The sequence below is a fragment of the Sebastes fasciatus genome, chromosome 23 (genome assembly GCF_043250625.1).
Source record: "Sebastes fasciatus isolate fSebFas1 chromosome 23, fSebFas1.pri, whole genome shotgun sequence".
Classification (NCBI taxonomy): Eukaryota; Metazoa; Chordata; class Actinopteri; order Perciformes; family Sebastidae; genus Sebastes; species Sebastes fasciatus.
The window spans coordinates 14,484,699-14,512,377 of record NC_133817.1 but is presented as its reverse complement, the minus strand read 5'-3'; the positions used below and the strand labels follow the sequence as shown (position 1 = coordinate 14,512,377).

At 40.3% G+C, this 27,679-nt stretch overlaps 2 protein-coding genes across 7 annotated transcripts; one reads left to right on the top strand and one right to left on the bottom strand.

Annotated features, from left to right (window-relative positions):
* The first annotated feature begins 80 nt into the window (after positions 1-80).
* Positions 81-12,135, top strand: cracr2ab (calcium release activated channel regulator 2Ab). Of its 6 annotated transcripts, none has more exons than XM_074625053.1 (18): positions 81-468; positions 1,268-1,634; positions 3,019-3,130; positions 3,797-3,986; positions 4,101-4,247; positions 5,632-5,722; positions 5,928-6,023; positions 6,593-6,780; positions 6,866-6,937; positions 7,101-7,149; positions 7,251-7,333; positions 7,637-8,243; positions 8,440-8,575; positions 9,028-9,109; positions 10,150-10,264; positions 10,467-10,568; positions 10,652-10,728; positions 10,902-12,135. In XM_074625053.1, exons 2-18 carry the CDS (start codon positions 1,482-1,484, stop codon positions 10,987-10,989), a joined length of 2,388 nt encoding a protein of 795 aa, XP_074481154.1. In that variant the 5' UTR covers positions 81-468; positions 1,268-1,481; the 3' UTR covers positions 10,990-12,135. The 6 variants fall into 6 exon arrangements, 5 of the variants coding, with proteins under 5 accessions (XP_074481154.1, XP_074481153.1, XP_074481152.1 ...); XM_074625052.1 differs by having other exon boundaries at positions 8,437-8,575; XM_074625051.1 differs by having other exon boundaries at positions 7,544-8,243; positions 10,902-11,075.
* On the bottom strand, positions 11,924-27,030 carry prmt8b (protein arginine methyltransferase 8b). The gene is made up of 10 exons (XM_074625057.1): positions 26,231-27,030; positions 24,796-25,020; positions 22,498-22,653; positions 20,872-20,935; positions 20,184-20,326; positions 19,825-19,912; positions 17,782-17,897; positions 15,448-15,598; positions 13,740-13,861; positions 11,924-12,726 (listed from the first exon to the last, which is right to left on the bottom strand). The coding sequence occupies exons 1-10, from the start codon at positions 26,297-26,299 to the stop codon at positions 12,643-12,645; spliced, it is 1,218 nt and encodes a 405-aa protein (XP_074481158.1). The 5' UTR covers positions 26,300-27,030; the 3' UTR covers positions 11,924-12,642.
* Between the last annotated feature and the right edge of the window lie 649 nt (positions 27,031-27,679).

Below are 27,679 nucleotides of genomic sequence, written 5' to 3'. Positions count from 1 at the left end.
TACCATGACACAAAATAATCATTCAATAACAGTCAACTAGTTTTGCTTTTAATAACCCTTAGAATTACTTTAAAGTCTATCATTTTCTGGTTCAACTTTGCCTAGCAGTCACTTTTAGCAATGACACCCCTGTAAATAACACATTCAAGATACTAGTCTTGAGTCTGCTGTTGCCAGGCGACATATATAAACATGCTGCATACAGGTAGCTGGCTTAAACAGAGTTCACCCTCTGCAACCCTCTCTCTCTCTCGAAGTGTTGGAGCAGCGCGTGGACGCAGGCTGAAAAAGCCCTCCGGCCGCTTCCTCATGACATCACATGGTTGCAGAATGACTTCTCTAGCATTCATCTGTGAGGCAAGACTTCCTAAACACAGAGCGCGCTCACTGCTCTGTTGACACTTGAGAGCGGAAAAAAAGGTGGCTTCAGTTTCTTGTGCTTATCATTTAAAAAGAAAAAAGAAAAAGGTAAGACCTTTTCCTTTTTGTTTCTGGTTTATTATTTAAAGACACATTTGTACTTCACTGCAGTATATTAAAGCTGGTTAAAGTAGGAAGGTTGGGAGCAGAAAGTGTAGTGTTTGTTGTAAAGAAAAGGCCCAAAGCTTTCCATATCCTTCATGCTTCATATTTAGAAACAGTGTTTTGATAGTAATATTATACTGTAGAGCGTAACATACTTGAGGCCTGTGCATGAAGGGGAATGTATTTGTGTTCCAAAAGTCCTTTCAGGACACTAAGCAGTGTCTAATTTACAGTTTTTTAACATTATGTTTCATTTGCTGCAAAGCTGCAACCCAATGCCCTCGCCTACTAACAAATAAAACACTTCTTTTTAGCTTAGTTGACATATCTTCACTTCAAAATCTCGTATCTGTCTCTCCTATTTCTAGCTCTTAGCAGCGCAAAAGAGATGGTACTTCAAAACCTTGTCTGAGTGAGTCATGAAGTTGTGGTGACAAAACCAGAAACACTTCTGTTAAGGGGGGGGGGTGCATCGCAGCTCTGAATTCAGCTGCCTCTCGGTAACGGCTCCCCACAGTCTTGCAGGCATTATGCTGTCATGTGTTCTGTATGGCGGGGTATTAAGATAATCCTCAACACAATGTTTACATACCTTGTTCACTGGCTTATTAGAAAGGGGAAGTACTGTATAGTTGTAACAAAGTGTGGCACTGTTGCATTAATGTTCTTGTGTAACCAGACTAGTTTTCTCAAAATGTCCCTTTTAGTAAGCTGCTGTGCTATTTCTCTCTCCGTCTCACAGGAACCTCGAGTATCTTCATGAACCACAAAACTTATCAGTGATCTGATGCTACTTCCCGTCTCTGTCGTCATGGCGACTGTAAGAGCCCCAGAGCGCTGGATGCAGGGCCAGTGAGGAGGCCCTGATGTCTGATTCCACTCCTGACTGCGACTGAAATCCTACTCACACACACCGTGCTGCTTCTTTTAAAAAAAAAAAAAAAAGAGTCCCAGACATGGAGGAGGACGGCAGGGTGAACGGCTTCGGACTGAACCCAGGGAGGAGGCGCTCAGACTGGGGTCGAATCGCCCTGCTGGACAAGACCAAGGAGTTCTTCCAGACCTGCGATGTGGAGGGCAAAGGCTTCATCACCCGCACCGATATGAGGGTTAGAGAAGCTGTGTATGTGTGTGTTGTTAAAGTGTGTGTGTTAGGTTGAAGTTGGATGGAGCGACTCAAGTTAAGTCTGAATACTATTGGAGATACTGATGGCATGATTTTAGAGCTCCAGTTTAGGATTATTGTCTTAAAGATGCTGAATACAATCAATTAATCAATCAATTGTTTGGTGTTTTTAAAGGAACAGTGTGTAACATTTAGGGGGATCTATTGGCAGGAATGGAATATAACATTAATAAGTGTGTTTTCTTTAGTGTTTAACCACCTGGAAATAAGACTCGTTGTGTTTTTGTCCGCCATGTTTCTAATTTGGACAAATCAAATACTGGCTTTAGATAGTGCCATTCACAATTTTCACGTTTTTGCGTCAGCTTCGGTTAGTTGCAATGTGCAACCTCACCACTAGATGCCACTAGATCCTACACAATGCACCTTTAAAGGGTAGGAAATTTAAATTATGCACATTTTAGAGGCTGAACTCAGCAAATTTGGGGGCATTTTTTTCTGATAAATTATCAAAATTTTTGCCATTGAATTTTCTGCTGACTAATTAATTATTGGACTAATTCTTTAATCATCTCAACATGATTTTATATATTTCCTTTAAAGCACAAATATCTTCTTTAGAAAGGTTTTTTCTTGTCACACTTCTTGTCTCTTTTTCTTTCTTTTAAAATGTATTGCTGCTCGGCAAATGCATTAAGCCTCCACTAAGAGGAGCAATAGGTCGAGGTGCCACGTGTTTCCCTGTGGTATAATTTAATGACAGTGAATGGCAAGCGGGCAACACTTTAGTGTCATGGTGGCCGTTTTCGCTTGATTCTGAGAATTTTCTTTTTTTTCACGTTATATCACCGTTGTTAAAGGAGCCCTTCACCCACTCAGCGCTCTCAAACAGCCGGTGAAGTGGCAGAGTAGCACCATTGATGGAAATGTTTATGAGTATAGGTTCATCTCACTCTCACACACACACACACGCATAATTTTACTGGCAGGAACAATACACACAAGCCTCTTCAAAGCGCTAACAATGTCCAAGCTGTGTTGTCAGTTAATTAGGACAGGGCCCTTGTGAGCATCATGCCTTTTGTTGCTGTTGTTTGTGCTCAGGGTTTCCAAGAAAAGCTTTGTTCAGCTACACATAATAAAACAGCCACTTTGTGCCAGTGTTTATTCTGCGCTCTGTGTGCCTCAGTTATAATAATACAGAGCCAGATATGGCACATTTAAAGCTCAGAATTTTTTGGTGACATTTATTAATTTACTAGTTCTAGTGTCATAAATTTCCTCATGTTTTGTATTGCTGATAATTCCCCGTTCAGCTCAGAACGACAGCATTTTAAATGTCCTGTGTGTTTATGTTTTCCTGGCAGAGGCTCCACAGACAGCTGCCTCTGTCTGCGGAGGAGCTGGAGGATGTGTTTGACTCTCTGGATAAAGACTCTGCTGGTTACCTCACGCTGGAGGTATTCTCCTCTGGATTCAGTAGGTGTCCTCTCATCAGAGGCCTTTATTGAGCTTACTTTCTTCTAAAAATTGAAAGAGGACCTATTATGCTTTTTCCCTTTCCTTTAGCGTGGTATGTAGTTTCTTTGTGCATGTGAAAGGTCTGCAAAGTTACAAAGCCCAAAGTTCAGGCCAAAGAGAGTTACTCTCCCCACCAGAAACACTGCTCCTGAAATGCCTGAAACGCCTTGCTTGAAGTCCCGCCTTTTCTTCCGTAACGTGGTGATGTCACCAAGTAACACATTTGCATTATACCTGCCTAGCAGCCAGTTTGGCACGCCCTCAAACAAAGCTAGTTAGAGCGGAGCTGGAGCGGAGTCCGAAGAGTTTGATTCGGTTGACCAATCACAACAGAGTGGGCTTTTCAGGAAGGCGGGCGCTCAAACAGAGCGTTTCAGACAGAAGCGAAAAAAAGGTGCTGCAACACAGCCGGTATGAGAACAGTAAAGCATTTTTTGACCACTAAAGCATGTAAACATGTCCTAGTAGAAACCCAAAACCCAAGTATGCACCTGAAAAAATGCATAATAGGTCCTCTTTAAATGATAATCAAATGTGGCGTCAAGTAGAAAGTAATTCAGATAGTCGCTTTCATGGAGAAACCACCCATTAATGCGTGCTGCCACCCGGTGTGGGTGTAATCAGGTCAGTTCCTGCATGGCCGGAGGATCTCTGTGGCCGATGACCAAAATCAGTCACCCGGCCCTGTCTTTAGGGCCAAGGAAGCTCTTTATCAGAGCCAATGGGAAGCCAAGCTGTCAGGAGGTGAAGACGAGGAGGAGGGGCACTTCTGTATGCTGCTGGAAAGCCTGGGAGCCAGTAATGTGTTTGAGGAGTGAGTGTAATCACTGCAAATCCTAATGTGTGTATATATATTTTTCACATGCTGTGTGACTACTATAATCCATACATTAAGTGACATGAAAAACCCTCTCTGTGTCTTCTCCAGTCCAGGCGAGGTGCGCAGTCTCTGGGCCCAGCTCAGGCGAGATGAGCCTCACCTCCTGTCCAATTTCGAGGAGTTCCTGGCCAGGGTCACCCACCAGATCAAAGACGCCCACCAGGAGAAGAAGGAGATGGAGAGCGCCCTCGAGAGGTAGAAAGACAGGACCAGACCATTCATTCATTCCCAGGGCATCAAATACATCATGTCCTGCTTTAAAAGTTGAGCAAATCAGATACTCACTAAAATATTCACGTGGGAAATTCCTGAAAGCATGGGGCCACTTTTTTTAATACATTCCAGACCCTGTAAATACTTGATTATTAAATGCAGCTTGACTACATCATACACTAGTCACTCATTCATTGCAAGTCCTTGGCGTGACAGTTAGCTTTCAGCAGTGACCGGGGAGGGATTTATTGTAGATATACACAGATTATATACATCTTTTATCTTGACTTATTTATTAATTTATTAATGTATACTCTTACATGTCATTCCTATTTGATTACCAAACAGCGCTGCACTTTTGCTATATATCCTGCAAAACGTCAATAAAAAGATAATTTAATGTGACTCCAAGGTGCGTGACAAAGCGGCAACGTGACGAGTTGGAATGAGAGCGTGTTGACAGGACACAAATGCACTCATGACTAAAAAAAAAAGAGAGAATATTCCCTTCAACTGTGGTGTTTTTACTCTTTTTTGGGAAGTGTGAAAGATGGAATGAAAAAATCAGAGGATAAGAGAAAGGAAGGGAATGAATAGGGAAGGGAAACATGAACATATGATATGCAGGAAGGAGAATCAAATGGAAACGCATTGTTTATTTACTGCTGCAACAGTAAATATGGATCCTGGGTTTAAAAAAGGGCACATTTCTCAATTGGTGCCCACACTTAAAAGTGTTTAAGTACTGTACTTTATGTACCACGTAAACCAAATGTTCTCTGTTGTTAGTCAACTAAAGAATCTGTGACATAACAGTGTGTTTATATTACTAACACATGCTGGACCCGCTGCCTGAGAGTGTTTGCATGGATTTACCTGTAATTCTCTATAGAACAACCTCCTTTATCCGTGTCAAATGACCACTAATCTGGAGGCACGCTCTGAAGTCCGACCATTTCTGTTGTGGAAATCCAGTCATTCTATGCCTGTGAAGACATGAAAAGCAATAAGAAGTTTTAATAGGTCAATATATTTCATTGGATTCCCTATCAGCATATTTGAAGGTAACGTGAAATTGCAGGTGTCGGTACAGAAAATATCAGTGTGATTTAAGCTGTTTGTAAAACCATACGTATGGTAGTTTTCCCATGGCACTGCATGGTACTGCGTAGCAGCTTTACTAATTGGCTGTTTGGGTCAGAGGGAATGTAAATACCACTCAGTATTCTTTTGAAAATTAAGCTGTGTGTCTGCAGGTATGTGTGCGCTCAAGTATTTTCCTTGACCTAGACAACAATGCTGCTCTGTTCTTAGATATTATATTGTGTCTTAATAACCATAAAGTCTCTGCTGTCCCTCTGTGCAGGAAGGCTGCGACACATGACAGTGAGATCCGTTATTTATACGAAGAGATGGAGGCGCAGATCAAAAACGAGAAAGACAGGCTGATACTAAAGGTACAAAATAACAAATTTAACAGCACAAAATGTGATTTTTGGCAAGATGTTTAAAAAGTCCTCCTCTGCTTGAAAATGTGTTTTGTCTATTTTTTCTTCACTGGGATGTTTGGCCTTCACTGTGCAGAGTTTGTATTAGTCTAGAGGGGATCTTAATCATGTCCCTATTTGACCTTTTAACCTTTTTCTTCTTCTGGCCATGCAGGACTCTGAGCGTCTTCAGGTGCGCAGCCAAGACATGGAGCACCAGCTGTCTGCTAAGGAGAAAGAGCTGGACCATCTTTTCCAGAAGCAGAAAAGGGTGAGTGCATAATATTTCCCAACACATCTCATGACTCAAGACAACAACATCCCTTCGTGTACATAGTCAACATTCCTTTGAAATGAATGCCACTATATTTAGAGGGATAGTTCGGGTGTTTTGAAGTGGGGTTGTATGAGGTAATTATCCATAGTCAGTGTATTACCTACGGTAGATGACGGTTGGCACGCTGACTATGGATTAGTATCTCATACAACCCCACTTCAAAACACCCAAACTATCCCTTTAAGAAATGGCTTGATGGAACTCCCGCACGACAAAAGACTCGATAAAATAACACAAGATTAATACTATTCTTGCACTTAGGTCAATTTAAACCGCTAAAACATTTGACAAAGGCATAATACACTAAAATGTGAGTCATTCAGGATGTGTGTTATTATGGTAAAGTGTGTTTGATGGTATTAATCCTTCCCTCTCAATAACAAGTGCTGTAGGGAGGAGTTTAACAGCAGCCGCACAGTTCCCTTTTCTACTGTAGAAGCACACTCAGCCAGCATTAGAGCATTTTCAGTCCTGTGAATATTCCCCTCTCCCACCCCCTCCAGTTAGAGCTCCAGTGCACCGAGCTGGACAGCGAGAAGCAGGAGAGCCACGTGGAGAACGTCAAGCTGAAGATGACCAACGACGAGCTGACCCGAGCGCTGGAGAGCACCAGCCAGGACCTGGGGCTGGCCCAGGAGCAGCTGGCCATGCTGCAGGAGCAGGCCGCCCGACTGCAACAGGAGAAAGAGATGTGGGTATAACACGCCTATTATGCACATGTTTGAGTGTTGTTTGTATTAACAATCGTTTATAAGAGTCATTCTGTGTTGTTTCAGGGAAATGTACAGAGTAACTGAGGGACTGCAGAGAGAGAAGCAGAGTCTCATGAAGCAGCTTGACCTCCTCAGGTATGACGTCTCATGAGATCACTTCAAATCTGGGTTGTAGTTTAATCCTTTTGGATTTTGGTTAAGTCCTAATTGGCAAAACCTCACAAATTCTGGTTGCTAAGTAAGTTTAAGGATTTGGAAAAAAAAAGATCTCATTAATTTCTCTTTTCAATCTTCCCAGAGAGATGAACAAACATTTAAAGGATGAGCGAGACATATGCTGCGGCGTAGTGAGTATTCATTCATCTATTTGAGTTGATCATGCCATCACCTGATTGATAAAATACCTTTTTGTAACACAAACATACATCCCCCCTTTTGTTTAAATAAGCCTCGGACCTCACTCAGGAAGAAGCAGAAGCAGAGATCGGGCCTCGCCAATATATTCGACGACACCAGCCAGCCAGCGAAGAGGTGATTCATTTATCTTTAACGCAAAGTGTTTCCTGAGGATTTCTGCCTCAGTTTGATGTGAAAATCATGTATGAAAGGAGGAAAAACAGAGGATATCTGATTCTATAATCAACTGAATTGAGGTTTTTTGTTTAAAATTAGAAACATTTGAGTCCAGATTTCCGTCTGAATTGACCCAGTATATCCTCTGTTTCTCCTGTTTTTTTAAAGAGCCCCACTGCTGGTGGACGGGTCCTACCAGTCTCTGGAGGCTTTGCCTATAGAGCACCTTCATATCGTGTTTGTTGCTTCCTCCTCCTGTAGTGAGGATGACACCACCACTGCCACCATGCCCTCCTCCTCCACCACCACCGCCACCACTACCTCCATCGTTAGCGCCCCCGCATGTCAACAACGCCCCGCAGCAAAGAAAAACTCTGGCTTAGCCAACGGTTACGTCAACCCCGCTGCATCCAAAGTGCACGACGTGAAGGCAAAAGCCAAAAAGTCACCTGGCAAGATAGCCGCCGCTAAGAGGGTGACGGGGAGAGACAGAGAGAGAGCAAAAAAAGTGGACATTAAGAAGAAGACAGCGGGGGTGGAGGAGGACGGCTTGGACGCCCCTCCGGACGGTTGGCCCCTCCGCAGAGTCATCTCCATCGAGGAGGACCACCTGCCCCACCTGCTCCTCGGAGGGCCTCAGCCTTTACTGCACCAGCTCAGCGAGGAGGACGACGAGGGGGACAATGAGGAGGAAGATGAAGCGCAGAGTGACTCTGAAACAAGTGTTGTCATGGCAGCAGACCTCACCGCCACCCCATCCTCTCATCACGTCCCTGTGTTGGCGGAAGCGCCTCCGGGAAGGAGATCCCGCTATAAAAAGACGCCCTTGTCTCCAAGAGGACAGCCTGTCGGGAAGGAGACCCAGCAGGTATGCCCACAGCTCCAAATACTGTATGTTATTACCTGAACCAGATGAAAATGAAAGATGCTATTGATAACATTGATAACATTCGGCCACTAGATGTCGCATTCTTTTTTAAACATTCATCTAAATAAAAATGTTATCAACAAAACCTTTAATTTCTTTTTCTGTCTCTCTGTGTTTTTCTCTGTGTTTTCAGAAGACAAAAGAAAGAGCCCTGTTTGCCCCGGACCGTCTGTTCAAAGTGGTCCTGGTTGGAAACTCCAGTGTAGGCAAGACCTCCTTGCTCCGCTCCTTCTGCGAGGGCCGTTTCCACCCTTCCACAACTGCTACTGTGGGTGAGAAGAGAAACATTGTACTGATATTGTGTTGTACGTATGTGTGTGTGTTTGCGGATGCTTTAACACAGAAGATCGGAGGGTGACTTAGCATCACATGAAAGGGCTTGTGAAGTCACACTGCCTGTCTAAGAGCCCTGGCACACATTGTACTGCAGATTATGTCACTTATGATGAATTTTTCTCCTTGCTTTCATCTTTCCCCAATCCTCACTCGAGCCTTGTTATCTCCACTTTGCCCCCCCCCCCAACCCTTCTCCTCTGGAATGAGGCACAGTTAGTATCACGTCTCTCCAGACCACCTATTGGCCGTTTTTGTCTTTGTTGCTTTGTAAAAAAAACAATGAATATAATCAACTTTAAAATAAATATGATAATTATTACTATCTTCTACTAAGAAATTAATAATTATCCTGGTTATATTATATTGATCTTTGTTGTGTGTTGATCAGGTATTGACTTCAGTGTGAAGACTCTAACCCTGGACAATATGCAGATAGCAATGCAGCTTTGGGACACGGCAGGTCAAGAGAGGTGAGTTTCTATTTATTTTTTTAGACACAAAACAAGTGAAGCCATTGGATATTTTTTACTTAAAACATAACATGGATGTGCAAGTTTACTGGGAAAATAAAGATAAATTCAATATATCATTAATAGGTGTAGTATGGAAATCATTAGCGTTTAATGTATGAATAATATAATATTGTGTTTTTTATTATAGTTTTATTTATTTTTTTATTATATTATATATAGTATTTATTATTGCAGTAAGTATTTTTGTAATCCCAGGTTAAACTTAAGTATACTTGCAGTATACTTAAATATCAAGTACATTTGAAGCACACTATTTTGGTGCTAAATTTAAGTGCTTGAAAAATATATTGTTGTTTCAAATGTTTTTATTTTCAAAGATAACAAAACATGGTATTACCATGCTTCTTTTCTATATAAACAAACATAATGTCAAAAGACACAGGAAGAACACTCTTAAAAATAAATAAATAACAAAATTAAAACAATACATAAATAACACAATTAAAACAATAAATAAATAATAATTAAAAAATAAAGGAAAACAATAATTATAATAGTCAATTAATGAGTTAATTCAAAACAGAAATAATAATAATACTATTGTTTGTGCTTGAAAAATATATTAAACGTGTGCTTCACTGTACTACTTTAAAAAGTATTATTCCTCTAGTAGTACTTTAGCGTACTAAACTTTAAATAAGTACTCTAATAAGCAAACTACTTCAAGTGTACGTTAGTGTATTTTTCCTACAGTAAGTACACAACAAAACAACACATACTAGTGTAGAATTTGTAGATTATTTAAAAGTATGATTTGTTGAAATATATACACAATTAACGTGGATTTCTGTGTAATATTATGAAGTATGCTGAATGGATTGACTGATGGAAGTCACTTTTGTTACACTCTTATATAAAAACATCTTTTCAAGACAATATTACAGTGGTAGTTGTTTAGGTGCAGTTCAGATATATAATACTTGTAGTTGTGTACAGTAGCTCAATGTGGTGGCAGTCAAATTCTGTCACTGACGCAGGTACCGCAGCATAACCAAGCAGTTCTTTCGCAAGGCGGACGGCGTGGTGGTGATGTACGACGTCACGGTGGAGGAGAGCTTCAGGGCCGTGCAACCCTGGCTCACCAACGTCCAGGTCTGACCTTTGACCCGATGAAGCAAACACTGATTTTATTTCACTTGATGCTTATCAGTATTTACAGCTTTATATCATTTGTAGTCTTCCCAGAATGTCGCACTATTACTTTAAAGTCTTTAAAGTTATTTTTTGTGTTATAGATTCTCAAATGTCTCCTGTGAAAAGGGCTATACTAAATCATTGGACTACTCTTTTTCAGGAAGCAGCAGGAGAAGGGATTCCCATCCTCCTTTTGGGCAACAAAATGGACATGGATGGAGACAGGGAGGTGTCATTCAAAGAGGCTGAGCGACTGGCTTATGTGAGTTTCATTCAAAGCTTGAGTGAATCATTTCATTTTACGTGCTCATTCAAAATCATAATTCTGTTTTGATCCATGCGCAGGAAAACAAGGTGATGTTCTTTGAGGTCAGCGCCTACACCGCCAAGAATGTGACAGAGTCCCTCACACACCTGGCGAGGTAAGATCAATGCTGTCGAGGAACAAACCATACAGACACACTGCACAACCAGCCGTCGTATGCATGATAAAATGATCGATGACCTTTTGTACTTGCAAACCTTTTGTCAGGAAATTGATGTGTGTGCTGTTGGCTCATGCAGTGTGTGTGTGTGTGTCTCTGTCTTCACTCAGAGTGCTAATGGAGCAGGAGGACAGGGTGAGAGACACCACAGTCATTCTGAGTGCTCAGCCCGTAAAGAAGAAAGCCTGCTGCAAGTGAAGTGTAAACTCAATTTACTGAGTTCTACATCACTTTTTGCAGCGTTCTAAGACGTGTGTCTTTTAACAAGCTGTCTTCATTTTGGCTCAGTGGACACGAAGGACTGTGTAGCCCGTACGAAAAATGAGTTAAAATGATGAGGCTCAGAGGAAGAGCTTGTCTAAAGTAAAGCATAAGGTGCTGCACCGTTTCCTGTATATAATGCTGTGTTGCCAAATCACAGTAGTGCTGTCTATAAGATTTAAAATAGAAACTGTATTATAATTACTTTTAATAACAACCTTCACCCGAGAGAGAAAAATAATGAATATAGTGTAGCTTTTTCATAAATGAATGCTAGCTTACAAGTCTTAAAGGGATAGTTTGGGTGTTTTGAAGTGGGGTTGTATGAGGTACTTATCCATAGTCAGTGTATTACCTACAGTAGATGACGGTCGGCACGCCACCAGCTTGGAGAAGCACACTGGAGTTACCGCACTGAAGCAAAGCAGTGTACTGCTCTTTCAGAAATTGAGCCAATCGCAACGCACGACCGCAGCTCCAGTTACACTGCGCATGTGTTATACCGCATACCCCATGACCCGTGTCGTAGCCTCTTTTAATAGGCCTTGTTGTAGACCAGCAAACCCTTTGTTCTGCGAGGTAGAATTACATGTTATTTCAATGGAGTATGGTGGCTTTGCTTCCGTGTGGTAACTCCTATCTGCTTGGCCAAACTGGGAGCGTGCCGACCGTCATCCACTGTAGGTAATACACTGACTATGGATAAGTACCTCATAACAACACCACTTCAAAACACTCACACTATCCCTTTAATTTCTCTGTATTTGTCTGATGTAGTATATGTTAATGTAGTCATATTTTATGTTGAAGGTAAAACTGAACTAAATTATTTGGAATTCATTAAAATAGCTGAAAATCATGAGAGGAAAAATCTGATTCTTTGACATTTTATTCATCATCGTGTTCATCTTTTCTTTTTTTCGTTTCATATTCTTTGTTCGTCCGATCAAAACAAAGTGGTACATGACATATTGCATCTGTTTTTGTTACTGTTCTGAGGCATTGTTCTGTTTTTATTCTGGCACCAAAGTACATTTTGCTCTGAATTATCCTCAATTAAAGAAATAAAGAAATTACATTTCACACCTTTCTGAAATCAATGAAGCAAAAAACAAAAAAATCACTTGCAAATAATAAATCAAATCAACCACAATTTATTACTGCATCTTCTATATAATTACGTAACAAATGACTAAAGGAAAAACAGATGATGACGGCGCTTTAACCCTCTCGACATCACGCAGATCAATGCTTTCCAATTAGCTGCACTAGCAATATAAATGTATACTCAGAATTCATACAATTTCCAGAAACTAATGAGAGAGAGAAAAAAAAAAATCAAGTTCATTTAGGATGTTACATTCAACGATGTGCCCGAGTCGATCAAGTTGGTACAGGTGATGGCACTATTGCTGATAGATACTTGCCTATTCTGATGACATCACTTAGGTGCTGTCATGATGGCATCCAATCAGATGGTCGACCCTCGCTGGCCAACTGGAATGCTTGTTGGGAGAGCCGGTGCCGTCCTCCCTCTCCGAGTGTGTCGAGAGGGGCTGAGGGTAGTCGGTTGGCTGGTTGTTGTTGTTCCTAACGCATTTTATAGTCGTGGGAAATGGCGGCCTCGCATAGTTGTCCTTTAAAGTCTAGCTCCAGGGTGAACTCCAGGTCACGCTGCAAATGATAAAACAATTTTTAAATAAATTAAAGAGGACCTAATATGCTTATTATCAGGTTCACACTTGTATTTCGGGTTTCTACTAGAACATGTTTACATGCTTTAATGTTCAAAAAACACTTTATTTTTCTCATACCGGCTGTCCTGCAGCACCTCTATTCACCCTCAGTCTGAAACGCTCTGTTTGAGCTCCTGGCCCCGCCCTCCTGAAAAGCCCAGTCTGCTCTGATTGGTCAGCTGGCACTCTATTGTGATTGGTCAACCAAACCAAACACCTCAGAATCCGCTCCAGCTCCACTCTAACTAGCTTTGGATGAGGTCAAACTAGCTGCTAGGCAGGTATTATGCAAACATGTTACTTGGTGACATCACCACGTTAAGGAAGGAAAGGTGGGACTTCAAGCAAGACGTTTCAGGCAGTTCAGGAGCAGTGTTTCCTTTGACTTTGGGCTTTGTAACTTTGCAGACCTTTTACATGCACAAAATAAACTATAACACACTAAAGGAAAGAGAAAAACACAAAAAGAATAATAGGTCCCCTTTAATTAAGAAATGAATGGCAGAAATATCCACTTGGTAAAAAAGTAGCGAAACAAAAATCTTTTTTAATTTTTTTAATTTTTAGATGTAACATTTAATTTATTCATGAGTAGCAGTAGTAATATAATAGCAGCTTCAATAATACTGTGGTAGTTGCATAAGCAACAGCAGTACTAAAAGAGCTTTTGAAAGGGAACCTATAAATAATCTAAAAAATTATAATTTTTTTTACAACTTCAACTTCAACTCAACTTCACAAAATCGAGGTACCTGTACTTCAGTATTTCCACTTCATACTACTGAACTTTCTACTTCTACTCCTCTTATTTTCATAATCAAATATTGTACTTTTTACTCCACTACATTTTCACTACGTTAAAAATTATGAAGATGTTCCATATAGAAGTAATTCTCTGCCAGAAAATCTAAATATATTGCAAATTGTGTGGCTATTTATTATGAGTCTTACCACGTTCTTCTCATTGGGCCTGACAGCGACGCTGCCAAAGATCTCCTCTCCCTTCTTGACAGTTAAGTAATCCTCTAAGTAAAACACTGTCTGCTTCCAGTGTGTGCTGGCAGCATCTGGAGCTGAGGTAGAGGACAGGAGGAGCAAGAGGGAAACAGGAAAAGGAAGATGAGGAAAGGAGTAAAGCAGAAAGAGAAGTTAAGAAGAGCATGAGATATGATACAATTTACAAAACGTACTGGTTTCAATAGGCACTCGGCGCCCATTGGCACCTTAACATGGTAGAAATTTAATAGCAAAGAAGCTGAAGCCGGCTCACCCGGTGGGAGAAATACTGAGGCTGATAGGAGAGAACTCCTTCAGTGATGCTCAGCCTCAGGCCCAACAGACTCAGCCAAACATAGAACCACCTCCTCTACACGATATTATGTAAGCGCTGGATGTATTAACATAAGCTTACATAACAGCTTAGCAACTCTCTCTATAATAGGCGTCCTCGACGTTACCAGAAGCGCTCGGTGATTCCACCACCGGGGTCAGCTCATGTAACACCAGCAGAGTGCAGCCAAGTGCTAAGATGATTGATTTACAGCTTGAAAAATGAATGTGCTCAAATATTTTAAGAGCCATTTTGAATTATTGGCTGAATATTTCACTGTAGGGTAGACCAGAGAGTGGGAACTGAATCTACTGGCTACACTCTCCGTGTACTTTTCATGTTTTCTCTGGACATCAAAGCCTAAGCGGTTGGTCTACTTAAATGTTAAAGAACATAATTTTCGCATTCACCTCTAGTGGTATCTAGTCATGAAGATATTTTGGGATTTGCCTTTGGGATTTCTACCTTTGCTGAACCATTTTCAACAGTTTTCCGAGAACCATTTCTTTGGTAGAAAGTAGTTCAAATAAAAAACTGCTCACAACAGGGATGTTTGTGGAAAGAAAACGCTGCCTCTCACCTTTACTTCTTTAAATCCCCTTCACCTTTGTCCTTTTGTTGTATGCTTTATAGGGCTGTCAATCGATTCATATATTTAATAGCGATTAATTGCATGATTGTCCGTAGTTAATCGTGATTAATCGCAAATTAATCACACACTTTTTATCTGTTCAAAATGTACCTTAAAGGGAGATTTTAAGTATTTAATACTCTTATCAACATGGGAGTTGGCAAATATGCTTGCTTTATGCAAATCTATGTATATATTTATTATTGGAAATCAATTATCAATGTAAAACAATGGCAAATATTGTCCAGAAACCCTCAAAGGTACTGCATTTAGCATAAAAAATATGCTCAAACTTTGCGTTGTGGGACAGGGAGCCAGTGAAAGTTCTGGAGGACAGGGGTGATGTGATCATCGGTGGGAGCAGAATGGGTGAGCAGACGAGCAGCAGAGTTTTGGATGTACTGGAGTTTATTTAGTTTACTTTGGATGATGAAGGATGGAGCATGGATCAGAGTTTCGGCAGCAGAGAACGAGAGTGATGGGCGGAGATGAGCTATATTTTGAAGGTGGAAAAAGGGCAGTCGACGTTGTGTTCGGACGAGAGGTTGCTGTCGAAAATTAATTTTAGGTTTGCAGATGTGTGGGGAGGGAGACGGAGTGGAGTTGTCGACGGTGAAGCAGAAGTTGTGAGTGGTTTTGCTGAAGGATTTGGGGACTGATTATGAATGTGTTTATGTGTAAACAGACACTATACTCACCAGTGGAGAAGCCAGTCTTCTTGTGACACTTGGTGAACTCGATGGTGAAATAGGTGACCAGGGCGTGGACGTAATCGTTGCGCTGGATCTGCAGGCAGAAGGCTGAAGTGAAGGTCAGGTCCTCTGGCTTCACAGTGTAGATGTCCACTTCCTGCAAAAAAATATTTATTTTGCTTCACAATAATCTCTTTAATCCTGTTGCAAATAGACACACGGTTTTATAAAACACTTTTGCAGAGAAGAGAAATCCTGTATCTGTTAAACATGGCTCTCTGTCAGTAGTAGAGAAAGCCAGATTTGACACCCTACGCAGTTTCCATGCAACAATATATCTATTTTTTTTGTCAGCAGTTCAGACTGTTTACTTGTGCTCATGTTGTGAATCACGAGAATCCACATTTCTTAAAGGTCCCATGAATTTGCTTTCAGATTGTAATTTTTCCATTAGGTAAAAGACTGCTTTCAAGAGATCTCTGTTCTTTCCAATTCAGTCACACCACATGTACAAGCACAAGTTGTCACCCACTCGCCGTCTCTCACACACACACATGCAGTACATGTGTGTGTGTCAATCCTCCCTTGATTATTCACTGTAATTATTGTGCATGTGTGAGCGTTTGCGTGTGAAAGCCCACAGGTTGAATCATGGCTGGCGAACGCAGCCCTGCTCACAGTACACATGCTGTGTGGGTGTCCTCCCTCAAGTCTACAAGGGAGGGAGGCTATGTGTGTGTGTGTGTGTGTGTGTGTGTGTTCGCTCGTGTCCGTATCGAGCACTGCCTCATGAATACGGCCACATATTCACATTGTGTTACCTGGCAGGCATCACTGTGGCTCCAAAAATAGGATAGGAGTGCATGTAGATGATGTCGTATTTAAGGATTTTTACACTGTTCATCTCGCCCCGGCCTATTGGGCTACGGATCGCTCGGCCATGTGGCGTCGGCATGACAGATTGCGATTTAACACTTCTGTCCTTTCCAATGATACCAGGCCGGTGTCATGTACAGCAAATTGTAGGAGGAATTACAAAGTCCCTGGGAGCGACTTTGTAATTTTAGCGTGTGAGGAATGAGTGGCAGTTTGAATTAAGACGGGGTGAAGTGTCTGGCAGCAAAGGAAGAGGGGGTGAATAAGCCCTGAATATATACATACATGTGGAAGAGATACAGACAGTGAGAATTCATTTATTTTAGACCGGCCGGTGTCACTAACTAACTAGTGACCTAACACATAAATCACCTTTTTTTTAACACAAAAGGAGGGCTGGTGCTTACTGGTGACTCAGTGTCTGCTCTTGTGTGACAGAGACAGAGTGAGACCTCCCTATGCGCTCGAAAAGAGTGAGGCATGACATTGGTTAAATCAGAGAATGTGACAGGAGACGAAGGGTGAGAAGACGTGATTAAGAGGGAGAAATTAGACTACGGAATGATATGAAACAAAAAAAAAGGAGAGGGAGGAATGAAGATATGAGATAGAACAACATGATATAAAGCAGAGAGAAGGATACAGCCATGAAAGGAAAGGTAAAGGGGACAAACAAAACAAAAAAAGCTATCACCTCCCTGAATGCTCTTATCCTCTGTTCATCGTGAACAAGCACGGAAACAGAAACCTCTATCATGTACTAGAAAATAGTCTTAGCAGATTTAGGGAAAACCTAATGAATCCATTGGTACCAACCATGTCATACTAGCTTGTCACTAAGGAGGCTAAATAACGTTCCAAAAATTTCTGATAAATTTTGACGACGAAAAACTGGCATGGCCATTTTCAAAGGGGTCCCCTTGACCTCTGACCTCAAGATATGTGAATGAAAATGGGTTCTATGGGTACCCACGAGTCTCCCCTTTACAGACATGCCCACTTTATGATAATCACATGCAGGTTTGGGGCAAGTCATAGTCAAGTCAGCACACTGACACACTGACAACTGTTGTTGCCTGTTGGGCCTGAGTTTGCCATGTTATGATTTGAGCATATTTTCTATGTTAAATGCTGTACCTGTGAGGGTTTCTGGACAATATTTGTCATTGTTTTGTGTTGTTAATTGATTTCCAATAATTAAGAAATACATACATTTGCATAAAGCAAGCATAACTCCCATGTTGATAAGAGTATTAAATACTTGACAGATAAAAAATGTGCGATTAACTATGGACAATCATGCGATTAATCTCTATTAAATATTTGAATCGACTGACAGCCCTAGAGAGAACACAAAAGACGGAAAATCCTTGTTTGTTTGGGTGTATACCTCAAACACGCAGGCTTTTCAAGGTATAAAATGAATATGGCATGAAAGACAGATGCTTGTAGTCAAGGACGAACCTTTAGGAGACAGGCGTTAGTCACCACCTGCTTGGGATCCACCACGTCCACCAGAGGCTCTTTGATGGCCACATTGCGAATGCAGCTCATGTCGAACCCGTACACGTTTTCCCACCCTGTGCGTATACACAAACATAAACAGCACCCATATGAATACAAACGCACAGATTTATTATTTATTTTTTTACTTTCTGAATTTTTTCTACACTTTGCAAAGCTCTGTTCTCTCTGTTCCTGCCAAGCTGTCAGCACCAAGGTAGGAGAGAAAATAAAACAAAGCACTTAAACCCTGCCAGGAAAAAAGAGTTCCGCACTCATGCTGTCTTTCTGTCTATCCAGCCCCTATATGTAGAGAAAGGCAAGGCCTCCTGAAAATAGACTCCGGCCTCCTCCGCCTCCTCCAACATGTCTGGCAGGCTTCTTTTTTTATATCATAATTTGGGCTGAAAACACTGTTGGCTTTTCCCTCCCCCATTCCCTCTGTCCCTCCACTCCACCTTGCTTTGTCAGAGAGCCAAACGTCTGAGCGATGAGAAGGTGGAATATGCCACCGACGCAGAGGGAAACTAAAAATAAAAGCGCATGGGGTTTGGGTAGACTGAATTCCTTTTGGGATTTATGTGAAAACCTTTATGTGCATGTGTAGATGTACCAGAACAGAGAAGGCCACCTGTGCAGTAAAAGAAGTTATTAACCCAGATTCGGTGCCTGAGTACTAAGTGTGAATGGCACCTTTAATATTGGTGCTTTGATCTGGATCACAATGTTAAGCTCTGCACTCCTGCTGTGATAGATATTTGAACACATGAAGTCAGTTTAGAGCACAGAAAGTACTGCAGGATCAAGGCGCCCTAATACTTTTGATACTTTTTTCTAATACGGCATATTTTACAAGGCATTTCTATGTATAATCTGGGTTGCCAGGTTCGGAAAAATCCTTTTGGCTGTTGTATATCCTAGCATAACTTGCTTTACTCTACTACTGTAGACATTTGAACCACTTCTACAAGAGGGCTGCTGACCAAAATCCATTCATCAATATGTTATTAACACTTAAAGGGGACATATAATGCTCATTTCCAGGTTCATATTTGTATTTTAGGTTTCTACTAGAAAATGTTTACATGCTTTAATGTTCAAAAAACGCTTTATTTTTCTCATACTGTCTGTCTGAATATACCTGTATTCACCCTCTGTCTGAAATGTTCCGTTTTAGCACCTGTCTCTTGAAGACCCCACCCGAAAAAAAAACCTGTCTGCTCTGATTGGCTTGCGCGAAAAAATATGGTGCACCTTTGCAAAGGTAGTTCTCAAGTAAGGCTGCAACTAATTTTTATTATTTTCATTGTCGATTTATCGGTTGATTATTTTTTCGATAAATCACTTACTTGTTTGGTCTGTGAAATGTTAGAAAATGTCTTGTTTTGTCCACAAATCAAAGATATTCAGTTTACTGTCATAGAGGACTAAAGAAACCAGAAAATATTCACATTTAAGAAGCTAAAATCAGCGAATTTTTACTTTTTTTTTCTTAAAGAATAACTCAAACCGATTAATCGATTATCAAAGTAGTTGGTGATTTAGCTGTGGAAGATTTGATATTCTGATGAGCCTGCATGTGACATAGGAAGGGGAGCCAAATCTGAATGGCTTGTTTTTTATCACGTTTGTGGGTTGGTTGGCACTCCAGATATCCAAATGTATGAACACAAGCACTGAAAAAGGGAGGTTTTCATGACATGTCCCCTTAAAAACCCAAACCTGATGAATTATTGTGCTGTAGAAACTCTTTATTAATAACTGCCGACCTTTTATTAATGACTTACTCATTTCTCACAGTCTGCAGTATAATACATCAGCCAAACAGATTTTTTCACAAATCTTCACAAAGCTACAGTTGTTTTTTTTATAAAGAACGGCTCATTAGTTTTTATATCTAACTGGAGTTCTGATTTTGTTTCATCTGCACAGTGGTCATTAATAATGCACTGTGCAGCTGAAGGGGAGACAAAAACGTGAGGGCAAAAAAAACAAATGACTCACAATGAATCTTGAAGTCCTTGTACTGCCTGTCTTCGATGCCTACCACGTAGAGAGCTGCTCTGTCCGGGAACATCAGGCCGCCGGGTTTCTGAATGCAAGAAAAAAAGCTTCAGGTATTAATGCACACACACACACCATCCATCACCTTTATTGTTCACACACCTGGCATGTAATCTAAGATCGCATATGGCGGGTTTGAAGCCCTGCAGGCGACAACCGTGGTTAGAAACCAGATCATTCATGTGTAACCTCAGCATCTGAGCACAGTAAATCCTCTACTTCATCACTGTCTGCTGTGTTTATGTGTCAAAAGCCTTATTTGTCCGGCTAAGCTAAGCCTCCAGCTGCACCATCCATACCAGCCACTTGTCCCTGGCGAAGATGACGGTGTTGAGCATGGACTCGTAGAAGAGGCAGTAGCCCATCCACTCCGAGATGATGATGTCAACCTTCTCCACGGGCAGCTCCACCTCCTCCACCTTGCCCTTGAAGATGGTAATGACTGCGGTGCAGAGAGCCACAAAAACAGCAAGGTGACAAATTACTTCACGGCATCTTCGTCACATTAATGCATGAATTTGTCCTCTGACCTCTTTGATCCATGACGTAGGAGATTGATTTTAAAAAAGGAAAACATTAAAGAGATACTATTGACACTTTGGGTTTTTAATCCATCATCTTTAAATACCCGAATTGTAAAAATTAAAAAGATGAAACAAGCGTGATGTGAAATGTGCAGGATCTGAAACCCACCATCTGTTGCCAGCCCTCCATCTGTGAAGTTCAGGGTGGCGTTTTACAATGGTAATCAGCCCTGCTGAGGGGAATTCTGATTGATGGCGGGGATAGCGCTTATTTGAGATCAAGAGGCGAGCTGCCAGTTAACCATCAGAACTGTGACTAATATTGTCGAGTGTGACGGTAATGATGGAAATATGCTGATTTTTCACGCTACTTCTAATCCAGATGCCGACGCATTGTTCTGCGATTCAGACAGACGGATATGAGAAATATAATAGTAATAATGGGAAAAGCACTGCGACTCACCGTTGTGTAGGTGATTCGACTTGATGATCTTCTCAGAATATTCGGATATGCTCGAACATTCAATCTGTATAGGCACAAGCACAAAACCGCAGAAACGGTTGAATGTCTGTTTCAATATCTACGTTGTTTCTAAGTAACATCACAGGCAATTCTCATTATTTTAATCCTTGTGTCTCACTAGGGACGTTTTTGTCTTTCTAATTTTAAAATGTTTGATTATTTTGGCTGTGTTAATACATATGGCATAAATTCTGGCTGCCGGGTCACAAACTTTCTCATTTTACAGCTAAACGGTACACTAAAAAATGGTGTGAAGACATAAAACAGAATATTGATTCATATTTGATCAGCGCTGCCTAGTTTGACCGTTTGATCGGAGTTCGCGAGTGATTGACAGCTGCTCAGAGACGGCAGGCTCCAGCTCGGCTCTGATTGGTTGTTTTCCTCCGGTCTGTGAAATCTTGCCGATGCCATTAGGCAACCCTAGAAACCCATTTAAACCACAATTTGTTATCCTACGTTCATTACAGCATAAAATCATGCATTCTATTATATTTAGAGCCATGGCATCATAATTGTAGTTTTTACAAAAAAAAATTTAAGCCATTTTCTCATGTTTGCCTAGGGGGCAAGTACAGTACATGCTATTGTCCTGGTTTCCTGCACAAAAAATAAAAATGCAACAAAATCAATTTTGTTGCTTATCATTGACATATCCCATACTGTGAAAAACAAAATCCCCATTTAGTATACAGAAAATAATTTTATTTTTGTGTTTATTTTTTACTTTTATAAACAAACATCTAAGGGATAAAATTCTGAAAATGAAAGAATATTTGGTAGTTATGATCAGTACTGAAGTTGGTTAAAAGATTTAACTCAGTGAAAGTGGAAAATAAAAAGAATATATAATTGCATGGCATTTTTTTCCATTGTTTTCTCTGGGTTTATTTCACAACAATGACCTGCTCGCTGTACATTATCCTGCTTATTACATGGCTACTTACCCGATAAATCAATCAGAATTGAGTATTCAACAAAGCCGTGTAATAATAATTCATAAGAAATATGTAATATTCCTTAGTCATAAAAAAATATATATACATATATGTCCTTGTCATTGAACGTGACCTACAATGGTGTTAGCTACCATCTCCCCTCCCCATATACAGTAGGTTAACCTTTTGGGGTAATATCAGAAGGACAAATTTAATCAAACCCTGCCAATCCATCCAAACACTAATGTCCCTGATCGCTCATCTCAGACCCTGCGCGGCGTGAAAACTAATACATCATTTTGCCCTCCCATCCATAAGTGTAATAAAGTACATGAATTATACATAACTGTGGGAGAGACGCTGCCGGCAATGTATAACCTGTGACGAGGGGAGCCAGATGTCTCTTATTCCCTGTGCGTATTAAGATTGTCTGAAAGAGATTACCAATTTCTCAACAGAACACAAGAAACTGGCCCTTAAGAGGCATTTGTTAGGGAGATAATGTGATACTGGAAAGGTGTGTGGCTTTTCTCTCTCATATAGATTTAAAGATTGGATGATCCTAATGTAGAATATAAACTATGGAGTGGCCAAAGGGTGTATATATATATATATATATCTGTCTCACCCCGTACACGTGTTTGGCCCCGGCATTGGCGGCAAACATGCAGAGGATCCCCGTGCCGCTACCGACATCCAGGACGATTTTATCTTTGAACACATGCTTGTTGTGGTACATTGCGTTCCGGTAGGTCAGCGTCCGCACCTCGTCCTTCAGCATCTCCTGTTTAAATCAGAAATGAGAGCTCATAGCTGTGATACATAATAATTTTTGCCATCTCAATAACATGCATAGCTACTGAACTGGTACCTGAAGATATAAAAGCTCAAAGGAATACACATAATGTCACATAATGAACATTTCCTCATGTCTTTAATGGATATAGTGAGGTAGATAAGGCGGTATGTAGGCCGAAAAGCCTCTGTGACAGTGGCGAAGGTTCTTGAAATAGACAGGAGTACGACACAAAGCCTTTGGGGACAACCTGATATCCATCTCCCTGAGCCCATTCACACATCCCACTTTCCCGTCTTTCTTTCTTGCGTTGCACTCCTCCTCTAATCAGGGCGCTTTCTTTGTCTGCAAGCAGACAAAGAAACCTGACCCACATGCTAAATATGGACACCATTTTTAAAAAAAAAGGTCCCTAAACTTTTCCGCCACCGCTCCTCCGCAGATCAAGGTCATTAGAAAGGGTATATATATAGCGCTGCAATTATATTTAGCGGTTCACTGGCTGAGAAAGACACACAGATCATTTTCATTTATGGAATACTGAGCATGGACTATTATGATGCATCTGTTTTATTTGGTTGGTAATGGAAAAGCCTCCTCTTTTGTCAGCTAAGAGACACTCTCCTCTCCTCTCTCTATGTTTACACAAGATCGTGGGCGGACAACTGCCTCTGATTTTTTATGTTTGGAGTTTATTCTAATTTGGGGGATCATTATGTGACGTTTATATATTTGAATAAAGTGTATTTTTTTTTATATCCTTCTGTCTTACCACTGTGTGACAGATGCCAAGTGACACAAGGCTCATGCAGGAAGCGAGATACAAACAAATTTCCTCTTATTTTTGTATTTTGTTAGTACCCATTGATTTCTGGGATTCACCAATGTTTTCTTATGTTTTCTTTTCTCTTAGGTAAAAGGATGTTTTACAAGGGGTTGAGAGCACTCTTACCAAGATTTAAAAAAACATCTTGCTTTCACAGTCCACAAATTGTCCAACACAAGGAAACATACGTTTTAAAGTTAAGGAACATAAAAAAACGCATGAATATATTAGAATATTATATATTTTAGAGTACTTATAATGATTGGATTATTAAATTTGTGGGCTAAATAAATACTATCTCATCTCATCTTATCTTAGTTCTTCTTCTGACAGCATTATTTGCACACTGCACAACGCCTTCCCTATAGTGTTTAGGGGACGTTACCTATGCTAATACCTGCCCTTATATGGTGTTTAGGGGGCGTTACCTATGATAATACCTGCCCTTATATGGTTTTTAGGGGGCGTTACCTATGATAATACCTGCCCTTATATGGTTTTTAGGGGGCGATACCTATGCTAAGAATAACCCATTTTTTCCCATAATAACTGACAACCCAGAGATACCACGTGATACTAACGTAGTTTTACTATTGCTCCCAAGCCTTGTTAGAAGTGGGAAGCATACATCAGATATCTTCCACAGACATAAACAAAACATTTATTTTTGACCCGTCAAAATTGTTGTAATGATTAGTTCGCAATCCTAACATTTTTTTTTAGGAAAACCAATACTTTTATTTGGCACCAGTGGATGTATCATTTCATTTTTTGAATACTTGTCTACATAAAAATGTAATCAGCAACACCTTTAAAATAAAGTATTAATTTTCTTTTTTTTAATTAGAAGTGCTATAAGCTTCTGAGAGATGTTTTTATCGTCATGTTTTCGATAGTGTTTGGTTTCATACTTTTTAATAACTTTTTTCAACATACGATGCTGTTCAAATTTGCGTTTGAAAGCGCTGGAGGACTCCTCTTAGCTTGTATTTGTACTTTGCCTGGATCTTTGTTTTGCTGTTTGTAGCTGTTACAATTGATTTTCAGATCAAATGAACTGAGGCTTTGTAATCAAGTGTATGCAATAGTTTCTCAGTTGTGGATAAAATATCATCTATGACAGAAAGAAGATTTGGATCACAACCAAAATCAAAATTAGCCGAGGTGTTTGACATATCCTGCTTGACAGAGAGCCAGACTAACGGGGATGAAATTCCTTGGGCGAGTTAAGGTTAGACATCTGGTGTCATTCTTTTTACCCCGGTCTTACATAAGAAGCCTGGTCTGCCTGCCTGCCTGCCTACCTCATGGATGCCAAAGTGGGCATAGGAGTCGAAGTAGTAATCCCGTGATGTCATATCCTCCGGGCTGATGAACTTGGCAATCTTGCCTCGACCGGGACAGCTGGCCAGGGCTGCTACATGAGGCGTGTGGGGGCTGCAGGGCACATGGTGGGTGGTAGGCACTGGTTTAGGCAGTGAGGAGGGCTGGGCAGACTGGGAGAGGGGGGACGTGACAGGCTGCTGTCGCTGGAGAAGGAAAGAAAAGAGGGAGTATTAGAAATTTAGAAATTGCAGACAAGAATGTGTGCATGTTAATATAAAACTGATAGATACATTGCTTCATTCATATAATAAGAATTCACATACATACACTGTAAACAATTGCTGTTAATTTACAGCAGGATTTCAACAGTATTAACCTGTTATTGCTAAAAACAGTGCTTTACTGTTAATACAAAAGAAAACCTGTTAAATTACGCTCATAGGCCGTTTTTTAACTGAACTATAATGCATTCTTAAAAAACAGCACTTTACTGCTGATCAACTGTCTAAAGTATCATCAGTAACAGTTTCATGCAGTATTCCTTTAATTCTGGGACCTGATCTGCACATGTGAGGCTTGTACATTGTACACGATTGTAAAATCAGTGAATTAGCTTTATTGCTCTTCACTGGTTTGCATTCTGTGCTTGTAGCAGCTATAGACAGACATTTTTGGGAAAAGTGTCAACAAGTCTATTATAGCCTTTTTCCTAACAAGTGCCTTTAATTGTATTTAGTGTGACTATTCCTATGTCTGTGACCTGCTAAGTGTATTCATCTATGCAAAAAATAATGTTTATTAAAATGTGTGTAAAAAATAAATAGTGCATTAAAACAAATCAGTAAGATAATGTAAAAGAAAGGTGCTATATAATGTATCTTTAAACAGTAAATTAACTGTAAAATACTGTGAAATTAATTAAAAAAAAACAATATTTTTCATTAACAGTACAAAGCTGTAAATTTCAGCCACCGTATAATAATGTTAATTTTCACAGTAACATAAAGGCAACGCTGCTGCCATCAGTTCTTTACTGTTATTTTACTGGGAAATTCTTAACAGTGTAGTCTTGGATACTAAACACACAGGAGACTCAGATAGGAGCCAGTAAAAAGGATGCAGGTTTCCTGTTTCAGCACCAAGGACAGCGAAACACAGTCGATAGAACATACATCCTGCATGCAACATCATCATCACTGTTGCAATTCCAGCGGTTTACTTATAGATCACATCTGGATGGGATGCTGTGGAGATGCTTTGTTTGCACACACCATCATAATGCAACACTGAAATCACGATGATGATGTTAAGAAAATAAAGATGTGTGCATGATATTCGAGTCAAATGTGTAAAAATAAGCATGCTGAGAGTGTCCTGGTCTGCAGGACATCCACAAGGTCTCCTACTACCTACCTCCGAGCTGTCCGCCTCCGCCATCTTCCGCCTTAGCAGCAAACAACGCGACGAATGCCTCAGTCCCATGAGAGCCGACGAGATTTTAGACTACAACTCCCTTTTTTTTTTTTAAGTGTGGAAATTTTTTTTATTGAAAATGTCCACAAAAAAAAAATAACACTTAAGCCAAGCTAAGGATGTGTGGCTGGAATATTACGCGTAAAGATGAAAGTCATAATAAAAAAGAAACCACCAAATTAAATCCATTCCCATCAGAGAAAAAGTTGTTAAATGGATTATTTGCTCTGGGTGAAATACAGTAATCCATATTGTTAATGTGATACAGGTGTTGGCTGGAGAGAGTCCGACTAAAAGGTTGTAGGTTCGATCCCAGCAGCAAGAGTCATTTTTGTGTCCATTTTTGCGCACCGCGTCCTCATTACCTGCATCTTATAAATCTCTGGGTATCCGATAAAAAATTTAAAAGTGTCACTCACGAAGCAAATAAACAAAACTCCACAACGCTTCTTCCCTTCTACTTCTCTTACTTGACTCCTCTCTAGCAGACTGAAATCTTCCGTGTAAGGATGGAAAGTCCTTCTGCGTAAAATCCCGAGGGGTTTCCCTGGAGAGAGAAAGTTAAAAGGGGTTCAAACTGTGAGTTGCCAGTTCACACGAAGCCCCCCTTTAGGTGACATGAAATGAATCGTGACAAAAATATATATAAAAAGGTATAAATCTCTGCTTCCCAAGGACAGATATGCCTCCTCCAGACACCAGACTTTCTCCACAGAAGCAGCTCTCTGTCAACCAATGAGCCTCTCCAAGCAGCTCGCTTATATAACATAGGTGTTTTATGTGTTGGGGAAAAAAATATTTTGTCCACTGGTAGGCTATACTTTCTAGCACTATACTGTTAAATAAAGTACAGCTTATTAAATTTACTGGAGCGCATTATTGGCCATTTCCGGTGATGCCTTAAAGGTGCTATAACATTGATAACATTCAGCCACTAGATGTCACATTCTCCCTCTCCCGGTTCCATTGGATTTACTTCACAACATGTGGTTGCCAGACATTTACCGTCAAGCTCAGCCATTTATCTGTTTTTTTTCCACACTAACTGACAACCCAGAGATAGCAACGTTGTTTTACTATTGGCTCACAAGCTTTGTTGGAAGTGGGAACCAAGTTTTAAACTGCTGACCCCATATAACATATAATTCACAACTTATACTTAGTTTTTGTTTTTTTTATTTTGTTTTTTAATTTATTTATTATTATTATTTTTAATTTACTTATTTTTTTCTGGGTATTTTTGTTCCTTTCCTTTTTTTTAATTCTTTTTTTATTCTTATTTTTTCTTATATGTTTCATTTATGTTGCTATCAGATTTAATTAATTTATATGTATAAATGTAATTGTTTATGAAATTAACTCTGCTTATTTAATGGTGCAGTAATATTG

Coding starts and splice junctions, on each gene's coding strand:
- cracr2ab (XM_074625050.1), top strand. CDS start 1,482: ATGGAGGAGGACGGCAGGGTGAACGGCTTCGGACTGAACCCAGGGAGG. Junction 8,244..8,436: donor TCGGGAAGGAGACCCAGCAG/GTATGCCCACAG, acceptor CTGTGTTTTCAG/AAGACAAAAGAAAGAGCCCT. Junction 10,729..10,901: donor TCCCTCACACACCTGGCGAG/GTAAGATCAATG, acceptor GTCTTCACTCAG/AGTGCTAATGGAGCAGGAGG.
- prmt8b (XM_074625057.1), bottom strand. CDS start 26,299: ATGGGACTGAGGCATTCGTCGCGTTGTTTGCTGCTAAGGCGGAAGATG. Junction 13,862..15,447: donor GAAGACTGGCTTCTCCACTG/GTGAGTATAGTG, acceptor CCTCTACCTCAG/CTCCAGATGCTGCCAGCACA. Junction 12,727..13,739: donor GGCCCAATGAGAAGAACGTG/GTAAGACTCATA, acceptor TATCATTTGCAG/CGTGACCTGGAGTTCACCCT.